Genomic DNA, 13,514 nt, shown 5'->3' on the forward strand with positions numbered 1-13,514 from the left:
CTATCGGCACATTTTTTATGATTTCATCTCTTGTTTTGGTTGGATCGTTGAATTCATTCCATAAGCTTTGCCTATTTGCAACCCATTTTCTTCTCATACTCAATTTGCAATACCGTCTTGCACCAGCTTCATTAATCTTAAAATAAAATCGAGGCTAAAAAAAAGTGTTGTCACATTAAGTGTCAAACACACACACTTATTCACAATCAAATATCATGCCCACAATTTAACATCAATTTCACAACAATTTCTCATTGGGACATCAACTGATTCATCAAACATATATAATTCATTGTAATAATTATAAGGATAAAATGAAATTGCAAAAATACTCCAAAACTCATTCCAATTGATATCTCTAAGGATCCATACACATGTTCTCACTAATCCCCAATTGTGAATAACTCATCCCTTACCTCTAAGCGGACTCACGTGTCTTCCGACAGCGATAGCGGCATCTCTAGCGGTTCCCTAAAATTCCTCCATTTTTTCCTTCGACTGCTCCGATAGAGTTCCCAAATATCAGAGAAACGGAGAAGGGATCAAAGCCTCCTTTTCGACTATCTTCATGCGATTCCTTTTTCTCCCTCAACGAACATTATCTCACAAATCCCAATGTTAAAAGCGTGCAAAATTGAATTTCGAACAACATATCAAAATTTCACGATAATCCAACGGTTAATGAAACCGAGATCGTAGTTTTACCAAGACAACTCTCGATTTCTACGGGAAAGAAAAAGGTTACAATGCGAAGGATATTTCTCTCAGCTCATATATGATATCAAAATTTCCAACGGTGAGAATTCGCGGAATTGGGTTGCGAACATGGTGTTTAAATTTCATGACAATCCAACGGTAAATGAATCCAAGATCGTCATTTTTCTGAGATAGGTTTGGTGGCATGCGGGAAAAAGAGAGGGTTTTGAGAGGAGAAGAGAAAAAAAAACAAAATTGGTAGGCAGAGGAGGCTGAGAAGTCAGTCTGAAAACTGACTTAGCATGTTGCTATTTATAACTAGGGTATTCACAACCTATTACTTACTCTATTTATTTATTTTTATTATTTTGTAAAAAAAACTTTATTTTATTCTCCATCAAATGAATGATAAAATACTCTTTTTATTTTCTCTAAAACCATTATTTTATTATAACTATTTTTCTTTATTTATTTAATTATAAAACATCATTATTCTCTAAAATTTTATTTACGAAAAAAGAATGGGATGTTACATTACCTATTGAGAGTGGCAACAACGGGAAACACGTAGAGTTAAGGGAAGCCGTGAGTTTCTTGATTTTTTTAGGAGGGGAAGCCGTAGTTGGAGAGGGAAGCTGTGAGTTTTTTCATGTTTTTAGGAGGGGAAGCCGTAGTTGGAGAGGGAAGCTGTGAGTTTTTTCATGTTTTTAGGAGGGGAAGCCGTAGTTGGAGAGTCTGTGTGGGGTTTGGAGAGGGAAGCCGTAGAGTTGGAGAGGGAAATTGGGATTTTGTGATTTGTTTGAGAGGGAATTTTTTTTTTGTCGAGAAAATACATGATTTATTTTATTTTAAAGAGAAAAGAGTGGAAAAATAATATTTAATTAGCAGAGGTTATAAACCTCCGCAAATTAAGCACAAAAAATTGTAGTTTTTAATAAATTAAAGAGGTTTCTAAAACCTCTAAAAAATAACCTCCATTATTTAATATTTTTTTGTAGTTTTGCATAATACCAGAATATTATAAAGAGGACATCTTTGTTAGAAAGGTGGTGAGGATACTTGAGTATTTGACTAGACCGAATAGCCAAATACTTGAGTAATATAGACAAGACACCTTTTCTTAGAAAGGTTGCAAGGGTACTTGACCAAGCTAAATAACTGAGTATTGATGCTTCAATGTTTTGAAGGTGGGGGGATATTTTTGGTTATTAGGTCTAGCCAAAGCCAAAATAATAAGACATAATAAATATATTTTAATTATTTTTAATTAATTTTATCTTTTATATATATTAAATAATAAATACTTACTAAAAAATTGAATATATTACCTCAAATTTTGAATAATAATTTATTTAGAAAAATAAACTAATTAAAAATTAATAATATATGTATGAAATATCAAAATAAATATTTAAATTTTTTTTAATAAAAAATGAGTTGGCGGGTTAGCCTGCCCTGCTTTGTCTCTCGACCCATTTTTTTACCAACCAAAACAAGACAGGTTAAGGTGGATTGATGGATTGAAAATCTCAACTTAAGCCACCAAAAAAAGGATTAAAATGGATTGATTTGATGGGCTCATCATGTTTTATCACGTGATATCTTTTATCTTTCGTATTGAGTCGCTAAGCCTGATACTAATCTATAAGAATTTTAAATCAAACATTTGTTTTAAAGATTTGATTCCCAATACCTTACCCATAATTTTAACATTATAAAACAAGTAGTATTATTATGATTTAGAGTGTTATTATCTACTTCTAGATTTTTTTGGAAAGTCAGAATCCTCCTCGACTCTTTTAATATTATCTATAATTCTTCTTTTAGAAGTAAATTTCACTTGCTACCTCTCCAACAAGCCAAAAAAAAAAAAAACTCTCAACCATCTCAATATGACCTTCTTTTTCTTTATGTATATACATGATCTTCTTAATCATTTATCATTTTTAATCCATCTTCTTTTCTCTCTATGTCTAAATTAAATTCCATTTTTTTTTAAAATTATCAATAGTTACAAATAACTTTATATCACAATCTAAATTTTTCCATTGTAAATCTAAAATATAATTTATATATTCAAAGATATTTATTTATTATGAATTTTAGTTGTACAAAAAATAAGCATTTATCACGTGTAATGCACATTTTAAAATAATAGTTAAGCAAATTTGTTAACATATTTAGTTAAGATTTAGTATTTTTTAAAAATAACAGGAGAAAGTAAAATTAAAAAAAATCAATTAAATAAAAAATTCTAATATTTTGCAAGAAATTAGGGTTGCTAATTGATTCGATTTCACCTAACCAAACTGATCGATCACATGAGTCAAACCAATTAAGTTGGTTTGGTTTTTTTCTTCTTTGATTGGAAATAAGAAATTTAAAAACAATTTTTTTACTTATATAGAAAAAAGTTAATCACCTTAAAATAAATAAATATTAAAGCGTGTCACGTTAAAAAAATAACAATCATTTTAATTTAGAGAATGAGACAAAAATAATCAAACAAAATCTTCCCATAAACATTCCCAAAACTGAACAAAACATATTTATCTTGTCATAGAAATAAAAATGTGTGAAAACGCGTGAACATTGTTTTCATAAAAATAAAACATCCAAATTTTTTTAAATCCATATGCTACAAAACATAAAAATGTTGAATCGCCATAGTCGATCTAATAGTTAGAAACTTCTGTAGTATACACAAAGTCATAAATTCTAATCCCAATATTACCATGGTAAAGGAAATAAATAAAAAAGTAAAATATGATTATCGAATTCATTTTTCTTAGAATAATTTTTCATAACACAATTCTAGAAACTAGATACAACAATTCAAATATCTCCTATGTGATTCCTATGCTTCATTTTTCCTAACCATATGTTTGGATGAAGTATTTAAAGAAGATAATGTATTTTTTTAGGGTATTTTAATTGTTATTTAGTGAAATGTTCCATTTGAACGTTAAATTTGAGAATTTGAAGATTTTTTGGGGTTTTGATCCTTTTAAAATGAGGAATTTAAATTTTCACCAAAACAAGTGGAATTTTAAAATTCTTCACTCTCTATGTTCATCTAACACGTTTCATCTTCATCCTAATATCATTTGTTGCATTGTTTTATCCCTTCCATTTCTCAATGACTGCCGTTGTGCATGTCTTCGCTCTAAGAGTGTCCTATCCACTACATCATTGTTGTCACCATGAAGAATCTCTACTTCATCATCATAATCAATGCCACTAATTTTTGCAAGGTCCTCAACCATCTCGACAAACTCCGTGGTGACATGAAGCGGCTATGAATGAACTTGGTTTTTTAATGAAAGATAATTTGAGATTTTTTTTTGTTGAAGATTTTCAAGGACAAAAGTTTAACCATGAAATTGTTCTGTAATGCTAAAGATTGTTGTTGCGATGTGGGCTGAGAGGGAAAGCGAGGAGAGAAGAAAATCACAAAAACAAATTTATTCTAAATTCCAATAAAAATATTTGTAAATTTTTTATAATCCAAACAAATTATTTTATAATTGACTAAAATTTGATAAGCTTCTTTACTTTACATTTTAAATTATCTGTCATTTTAAAATTCTTTATCTAAACTCATCATCTGGCTAACAGCCTCAACACTTCATTGTACCAATGCCATCAAAGCTCAACCCCTCACATGTTGGAAGCCATACAAAAAAAAAAAAAAACTTGAAGCCTTGAGCAAAGCTTTGATAGTACAGTGGTACGACCCAGTAGCCACTAGGTGTTACAATTTAGTAAATTATTATTCTTTATATCTAGGTGATACCCAATGAATCAAAATTATAACTACATAACTTTTCTAATTATGTTTTGTCCAGTGACAAGATTTAGGAAGACAAGACAGATTCATTGGTTTGTACATTTCTTTTTGGTGCTTGCGGAAAGGAACTTCTCAAACCACCAAGCAATGGTCTAAACAGTCACTTGGTCAAAGTGTCCAATTGAATTGCTGACAAGGCGTACTGTAGGAAAAGCAAGATCCGTATGGTGACAGGACAATAATAGTATTTATTTTTGTACCTCAAAAAATAATACTTCTGTTATCTTTTGTGAACTTTGCAGAAACTGCAAATCTGATTATTAAATAATGTAACCAATAAAATAAGAATCATGACAAAAAAATTAATAAATGCCGCAAATATTTCTCAATACTAGTAGCTCTGCATCTTATTTTGTTTTGTTTTTTTTTTTTTCTGCCTTATGGGTTTCTATTTAACTCCCTCATTTAAAAGTAAAAAGACAAAATGTACTTACACATACAAATACACTAGTCCTTCTTTCTTATTCCCTCCTCTTTCACTACCTCTTTTATAGCTGTTAAAAAGACCTATAAAATATTTAACAGCTGGTGTTGAGTGGTCACATCCGGCTTGGAGCATGAAATTTGTTGATTCCATCCCTTAAAAATCTCCCACTAGTCACGATCCACCTTTATCTTTTTGGCACCCTTTTATGCATGGTTTTTTATTTTTTCACTTTCCCTATCTACATTCCTACTTCCTTCATTGGGTATTCCCTTGAGGGGGCACCTTCAAAGCACATAACATCTTATTTTTTTAAGTAAAGGCATCCTAGGAATGACGTTGAAAATCACAGGCCACAATGACTATTATCCAAAGGTTTTGTTTAGCTTCCTCCTTTTAGCATCTGGACTAATGTTATGTGAAGAATTTGCATATGAAGCAGCATTTGTGTCATCACTTTTGTAGCTGAAGCATGCAGTGACCAACACCCCTAGTGGGCTTTCGGGCACGCTAGGGACAGAAACAGAAGCACTAGCACCCTTGGCAGAACCACCACTATTTGATGCCAGCTCTTGGATCATTTTAACACACTTCAAGACCCTCTCCTGCCAAAAAGAAACAACAAATAGGACAATGTAAAACATTAATTAAACCGTGTTAACAATTAATTGCATTTGATGAGTACAAGTTACAACTTACAAGTAATCAACTTAAAATGATCATGCTCAAAAGGGAAAACCAAACCATCATTTATAAATGTTCACTTTTTTTTTATTGTCATTGGACCACCACCATATGTATTTACCTTTTCCACAAGCTGAATCAGAACAGAAATTGCTTTCTCAGTGTGCACTGTTTGGCCCTCCCCCACCACAGATATTGCCACTGCTGCTGCAATCTCTGAGGGTCTGAATTCTAAGAAGTCAATTCCTGCATTGGATTCCAACTCCTCAAATTATCATCTCTACTTCCTCCATATCATATTTATTATTGCTGCAGAGAGTTAGGGGAGAGAGAACAGACATGTACCTCTTACAGTGCTCAGTATAAGCTGGATGGATTGCAAAATTGAAGCTCCAATTGGACTTTGATCATCATTGATCTTGTAAAGGAAATGGTCAATGAAGGAAAATGGGGTAATTGCCTGCATTCTCCATCTCAATGTGCTCAGCACCAGAAGCTCCATTCTCTGTATTGTTTTAGCCTCAAATATATACTTAGATTCACCCACCTATTGTTAAATTAAATAACATTTATCTTAGTGCATGTTTGGAAAAATAATAACTTCCTGGATTTAATCTCTCGGAAAAAACAAACAATTGGATCTTCAACATAATCTAAACCAAACATGCAATGAATAAGTTAATACAACTAATCGTGAAATTGAAATATTTTACCTGCAAATCAAGAGAGAAAGGGACATCAGTCTCTTCCATTTTGGCTGCCAGAGATAAGCACCCCACAGCCAACAATTGCATTGTCCAAGCTCTGTGCTTCTGCGATGAAAAGATCAGATCAAGAAACCATTTGAGAAGACAAGATCAGATTAAAAACCTTTGAGAAGTCAATTACATTAATTGGCTTACTGGTAATTCATATGCAGAAAGGAAACGGTCCAAGTAGTTTATGGATAGATATGCACAGAGGGGTCCAAAACCAAAGTGCTGTTGAACCTATAAAACAGGAACATTCGTTCATTAGTTAGACCATAGCAAATGGCGATCGATGATCAATAATCCTTGTTTCCAAGATCAAATGGCTTCACACTGAAAAAAAAAATGAAATACTAATCTAGCTTTAAAAAATATGCATTAACAAAAGAATTCGACCCAACAAACAACTTCAAAATAAAAGGGCAATCGAATCCAGTCCAAGAGCCTCAGATTCACCAATGAAATCATCCACAAACAGAAAAGGAGGCAGTCAAATCCAAATAAAACTCTTGAAAATAAGATCATCAAAGGCAAAAAGTGAGGATTTTCAGAAACCCCGTTTAAAGATTAGAAGAAAAACAATCCCCAACAACACCGCCACACGCAAAAACACAATAAAGAATCCTCAAAGAGCATGCAAAATCAGCACAAGCTCTTAAAACCCACCTTTTCAATCCAATCAATGGCCTCTTTTCTGGCCCCAAAATCCAAATCCCCACTCCTCAGCCTATTCACATAATCACCATTAGGCAAGTGATCCCATTCCTTCTCCACCATCAGTCTCAAGCACTCATCACTCTGCAATGGAAAAAACCCATTTGGGACATCCAAGTTCTCACTTTGACTAAGGTTTCGACGATATCTAGGATCCTGCCACGCGTCCTCCAAAACCTCCACCGAACCCCCATAATCGTTTTCGTCAAAAATACTGTTGTCTTCGGCACAGAGAAGGCTCGAAACGCAATCAAAACTGGGTGCCATTTGTGGAAAAAAAATTAACAGTTTATTATTTTTGGGACAAAAAAAAAAGGGGACCCCAGAACGAAAAACGCAGTGTTCAGATTTAAGATTGAATCTTTTAGACAGAACGGGTTGCGGGGAAGAGAGATCTCTTATGAAATGATGATTGAAAAGAACAAATGAGAATCTGATAAGTAAGAACAAAATCACTATAGACCCCAAGTCGTCTTTTGTTTCTCTCTCTATATATATGCGTTGTGTGAGATTGTCTCTCTCTCTCTATATCTATCTATCTATCCCCTATCCCCTCTCTTTCGAAGTTTGGCCGAAAAGACTGCTGCAAGAGAGGGGCTTATGAAGAAACTAACGCCTCTTTTTAGGGTAAAAAGTAGAGAGAGAGAGAGAGAGAGAGAGAGAGAGAGAGAGAGAGTGCGCGCGTGTAGTGTGGGGTTAGGAGGCAGAGAAATTGGAAAGATTTGAGCGCCAAAGTCATAGAAATTAAAGAACAGTGCATGGCATATGATCTATGGTTTAGGGTAGAAAAAGGGCACTAGGTGCGGGTTTGATTGAATTTAAATAAAATTAATTTTAAAATAATATGATTTATATTTTAAAAAATTTAATATGAATTTAAGATATGGGTAAAATTTACTATAATATTTTTATTTAGTCAAATTTATTTCATATCAAAATCAATTTTAAATTTATAATTAATTTTTAAAATCTTTTTTAGTATAAAATTAAACATGAAAAAATATCAAATATTAATTCTAAACTCATAATTAATAATTAATTCTTCAACGTGAAACTAAATACACATGAACACCTAATAGATAAATTATTAATTTATTATATGATGCACTATTTTTATGGTTTCCGACTAATTGATTATGTAATATAATTAATTATTTTCTATAAAATTTTAAGTTATATATAGAAAAATATATAACTTAGAATTTTATAAAATATAATTATTTATATTACATTAAAAAATTAGTCAATATCATAAAATAATACATCATAAATAATTAATTATATTACATAGAAAATAAGACATATATTACTTGTGTAAATTTATCAAAATTGTAAACATTAAATAGTTTCAAATTATAAATAATTAATAAAGATTCAGACTATAAATTATTAGAATAATGATACACATACCACTACACAATGTCATACACCCTTAAGACATCCATCAAAACATTTTTTTTATTCTTTCTTTTTTTAAATATATCAAGCAATAAAATAATATATTTTATGTCACGTAATTATATATATCTTTTAGGGGGGAAATATATAGCTTATAATTTTATAAAAAAAAATAATTAATTATATTACATAAAAAATATTTCAAAATCATAAAAATAGTACATCATGAATAATTAATTACATTGCATAGAAAATAAGCTATACATTACTTGTGGAAATTTATCAAAATTACAAACATTAAACAGTTTCAAACTATAAATGATAAAAAAAGATTCAGACTAGAGCAATGATACACGTACCATTGTATAATATCATACACCATCAAAACATTCTTTTTATTTTTTATTTTATTAAATATATTAAGTAATAAAATAAGATTCTTTATGTCACATAACCATATACATGTTTTTTTTTGGGGGGATATATAACTTTGGAATTTTATAGAAAATAATTAATTATATTACATAAAAAATTAGTCAAAACCATAAAAAATAATGCATCATAAGTAATTAATTGTATTACATAGAAAATAAGCTATACATTACTTGTGGAAATTGATCAAAATTGCAAACACTAAATAGTTTCAGACTATATATGATAAAAATATAAATTATTAGATAATGATACATGTACCACTACACGATATCATACACCCTTGAGACATTAAACAAAAAGCATTTTTTTATTTTTTATTTTATTAAATATAGTAAGTAATAAAATAATATACTTTATGTCACAAACTATATTAGGGGGAAAATATATAACTTAGAATTTTATAGGAAAGAATTAATTGTAGTACATAAAAAATTAGTCAAAATCATAAAAATAGTACATCATAAATAATTAATTATATTACATAGAAAATAAGCTATATACTGTAGAAGTTTATCAACATTACAAACATTCAATAGTTTCAACTATAAATGATAAAATAAATATTTAGACTACAAATTATTAGAGCAATGATACACATACCACTACACAATATCATACATCCTTAAGACACCCAACAAAACGTTTTTTTATTATACTAAATATATTGAGTAATAAAATAAAATAATATATTTTATGTCACATAACTATATATATATATATATATATATATATATATATATATATATATATATATATATATTAGGGGGAAATGTATAATTTATAATTTTATAGAAAATAATTAATTGTATTACATTAAAAATTAGTGAAAATCATAAAAATAAAGCATCATAACTAATTAATTATATTATATAAAAAAATAAGTTATATATTACTTGTAGAAATTGATAAAATTACAAATATTAAATACTTTCAGATTATAAATGATAAAAAAAATTCAGACTATAGAGCAATAATACAGGTACCACTACACGTATCATACAACCTTAATTAAAACACTCAACAAAACATTTTATTTTATTTTTATTTTATTAAATATATTAAGTAATAAAATAATATATTTTATGTCACATTATTAGGTGGTGAAGAGTTTGTTTTACTGATTATTAGGAATGTCTGTCAATCTTTTTCCAAATTATTACGAGTGTATTTTGGTATATGATAGTATTAGTTGCGTCGTTTTTATGAATTCAACGCGATAATTGAGTAATATGAACATTGTGAAACTTAATTAGACATGATATGATCACTATCTCAACCAAAATTTACATAATATATAACTAGATTTTATTAATTTTTTCTTTAAATTGAAAATCTTTATTATATGTCATGTAAAAATTAAACAAGATTATAAATACATGATGGAACAAGATTGTGTCATAATTTCTCTTATAAGGGAGAGGAGGGTAAGGGGGCATAGATGGAACATTTCTAGTTAAATTTTTGTATTTATTGAATTTATGTATATTATAAGATTATAATGTATGCTAAGAAAAAAAATATGGAAAAAAAGTTTTAATGTGATTTACAGTATACACATGTGTTTGAGAGATTTACTAGTAGACATGTGATGGTGTTCTTTAATCTTATTAATGAAAACAAAAATCACGAGTTTATTGGTGAAAATCAAGCCCCAAAAAGGAAACAAGGGGAGATATTGAAGGCTGATGGTTAATGAAATTGAAGTTCAGATACTTTCGTGTGCAAGAATTGAAGGATACGTATAGACAGAGTGAGAGAGATATTAATTGCTGAAAATTATTAATAGCATTCAATTTTAGATGTTTTAGTGTGCAAGAATTGAAGGACGATGCATTGATTTGTATCTTAGCAAATTGATTTATCAAAAATCACGAACACTTTTTCTTCTTTTCCTTTGCACAAAATCTTCAATAATTCGATTAAAGAAAAACACATGATCGATGTATGTAATTGTGCACGAGAAAAAAAAACATTCGATTCATTTAAAGATTTTCCTTTTTAGGTGTTGCAAAAAAATACGCAAATAATAACAGATTTTATGCAGTCATGGAATATATATTTGAAGAACTCTAATGTTTAATATACTAAAAGCATCCATTTATCATAATAAACTTTCCTATGATATTTGTATAAATCATGTGAAATCTACGATTGATCAGAAGTATTTGAAAAAGATAACAAAGTACAATGTTGCCTCTGTAGCCAAAATTGTCTACAACCACATGCTCCAAAACCTAGATCATTGATTAATTATTACAATAATAATTAACAAAGAGAGAGAATAAGATCAATGGTTAAAATTTATGGTTGCAGAGGCAACAAAGAATCTGCATTTTGTTACTGTTGTCAGTGTTTACTGGTAATTAATTTCTATAAAAAAATTAATTATTTATTTTTAGTAATGTCTCACCTTTTAATTATATTTTTTTTATTTACAAGACTCAAATTTAATATAATAATTAAGGTGATCAAACTTAATTCTAGTTAGTTCATAATTCGTTGATTTATGAAATTAGTATAACAAAAAGTATATGTAAATATATATATTTAAGTTTTTTTTAGAAACAAAAAATATTTAGAGATTTTATTTGGAACTCAACTAATATTCCTTTAACCGACATCAAGTTAACCCATTTTAGGATCAAGTATCTCCGGTATACAATTCATATCAAAATTGGAGATAATTTAAGTAAATATCTAATGAACAAAAAAAATAAAGTTTTAGGGAATCAAGTGGCCTTTTCTTTTTATTTATGTATAATAATTAGATGTGTAGTATCTTAACTACAATATTGAAAATAAACTAAACTAAGAAAGAATAATTGTGATGAAAATAAAATATGATTAGGAGTAAGGATAAGGAAATTATCTAGAACTTATAGACATTCGCAAATTTTTTTGCAAATAGGGGCATAATTATTCATTTATTAGAACTGAATATGAAGATGTGTATATTCATTCCTTCAAAAAATATTAAATGGTATAATTTAATTTAATTGTTAATTCATATCGATATTAGTATATTATGTAAATGAATTTTATTTTATTATTCATTCTATTATAGTTATATTCAATTATTATTCTATTAAATAAAAATAATTCTATTTTTATAATTTTTATTCTTAATAATAAATTTTATTCTATTTTTAAATTTTTTTCTCAAGTAATTATTCAATTCCAGTTTTAGTATTTTTTTAATAACGATTCTAATATTATTTAATAATGTACTATAAAAAATGATTGATCTATTTATTTCATTCCTTTTTAGTTAACAATATATATTTGTTACGCATATGTACTAAACTAGATCAGTCTTGTAAAGTAACCGCAAACTCATGTTTTGCATCATTTAATTAAAATTATAAGAATCAAATATTAAATTCGTCAATCATATTTAAACATTAATTGATAAAAATATGTTCAAATGTTAAATAATAACATTCACCAATTTAGAATAAATTTTTAATTCAATAATTTTTTATTTTTTCAATTAAAGAATATTTTTATATGTTAAATTAACTTATTTAATTAATTTTCAAATTTCTTAAATTAACGATGCATAAATTTATTAATAGAAAATATATTAAGTATAAAATAAAACCCATGAGAATATATTTTTTAAGAAGTACGAAATTTTATAAAAATACAAACTTGTACATGTATGCGAAAATATAGTATAAATTATACAATTTTTTGTGTGGTTTTTATAATATTTAACATTTTATTGTATATTAATATTGCTAACTATTATGTGTGTGTATATATATATATATACACTAGTATATATTTTATTAATTAAAATATAATAAATATATACATTAAATAGTTATAATATATAAAAAATTATAAATTATAAAATTAATATACACATACATTAAATTTTATATATATATATATATATATATAAAAGAAGGTTTGATTCTATAGGATGATATGAAGTGACAATCAAACCTTTTTATATATAGTATTATTCAATTTAATCAATTCATTTTAATGATTCTTATTTTATTAATTAAGGATAGTATTAAGTGAAACATTTATTCTATTTTTAAATAATTATAATTTAAATGATTCATGAGATTAAAAAATTAATAAGATTGAATTGATTCAATATATTTTAAATTTATTGTGAAAAATTTATATTATATGATATTCAATTTATTATAATCATGGTAATATTTTTATTAATTATCATGATTTTCTATAATTTTCCTCTTATACATTTTTTTTTTGTGATATTTTACGGGTTCCCATATACATTGTATTATTTATCAATATTTAATATAACTATTCAATTAGTATTTAATGTAATAAAATTTTATATTATTATTTAAAAAATTTGATACACTTTTCTAACGCAAGTATATAATTATTCCCATATATACAATTTTATAATTTGATATATTTTTTCTGACACAGGTATATAAGTATTTATCACTATTTAATATAATTATTCTATTAGTATTTAATGGAATAAAATTCTATATTATTATTTAAAAAATTGATACATTTTTTCTATCACAGGTATATAATTATTCTCGTATATAATTTTCTATTTGATATA

The 13,514-nt window shown here is 27.5% G+C and overlaps 1 protein-coding gene across 2 annotated transcripts; it reads right to left on the minus strand.

Annotated features, from left to right (window-relative positions):
• Window positions 1-4,867: 4,867 nt before the first annotated feature.
• LOC100803873 (cyclin-D4-2) lies at window positions 4,868-7,873 on the minus strand. 2 transcript variants are annotated; one of them, XM_003544775.5, is made up of 6 exons: window positions 7,070-7,873; window positions 6,557-6,643; window positions 6,368-6,466; window positions 6,000-6,201; window positions 5,776-5,900; window positions 4,868-5,575 (listed from the first exon to the last, which is right to left on the minus strand). In XM_003544775.5, the coding sequence occupies exons 1-6, from the start codon at window positions 7,382-7,384 to the stop codon at window positions 5,336-5,338; spliced, it is 1,068 nt and encodes a 355-aa protein (XP_003544823.1). In that variant the 5' UTR covers window positions 7,385-7,873; the 3' UTR covers window positions 4,868-5,335. The 2 variants fall into 2 exon arrangements, with proteins under 2 accessions (XP_003544823.1, XP_006596367.1); XM_006596304.4 differs by having other exon boundaries at window positions 6,368-6,463; window positions 7,070-7,825.
• Window positions 7,874-13,514: the final 5,641 nt, after the last annotated feature.

This window comes from Glycine max, chromosome 14, assembly GCF_000004515.6.
Source record: "Glycine max cultivar Williams 82 chromosome 14, Glycine_max_v4.0, whole genome shotgun sequence".
Lineage (NCBI taxonomy): Eukaryota > Viridiplantae > Streptophyta > Magnoliopsida > Fabales > Fabaceae > Glycine > Glycine max.

What these genes read in the sequence shown, in the direction of transcription:
- LOC100803873 (XM_003544775.5), bottom strand. Translation starts at nt 7,384, where the DNA reads ATGGCACCCAGTTTTGATTGCGTTTCGAGCCTTCTCTGTGCCGAAGAC. An exon ending in TATACTGAGCACTGTAAGAG is followed by an intron (nt 5,901 to 5,999) that starts GTACATGTCTGT and finishes AATCCAATGCAG; the next exon opens with GAATTGACTTCTTAGAATTC. An exon ending in TGATTCAGCTTGTGGAAAAG is followed by an intron (nt 5,576 to 5,775) that starts GTAAATACATAT and finishes TCTTTTTGGCAG; the next exon opens with GAGAGGGTCTTGAAGTGTGT.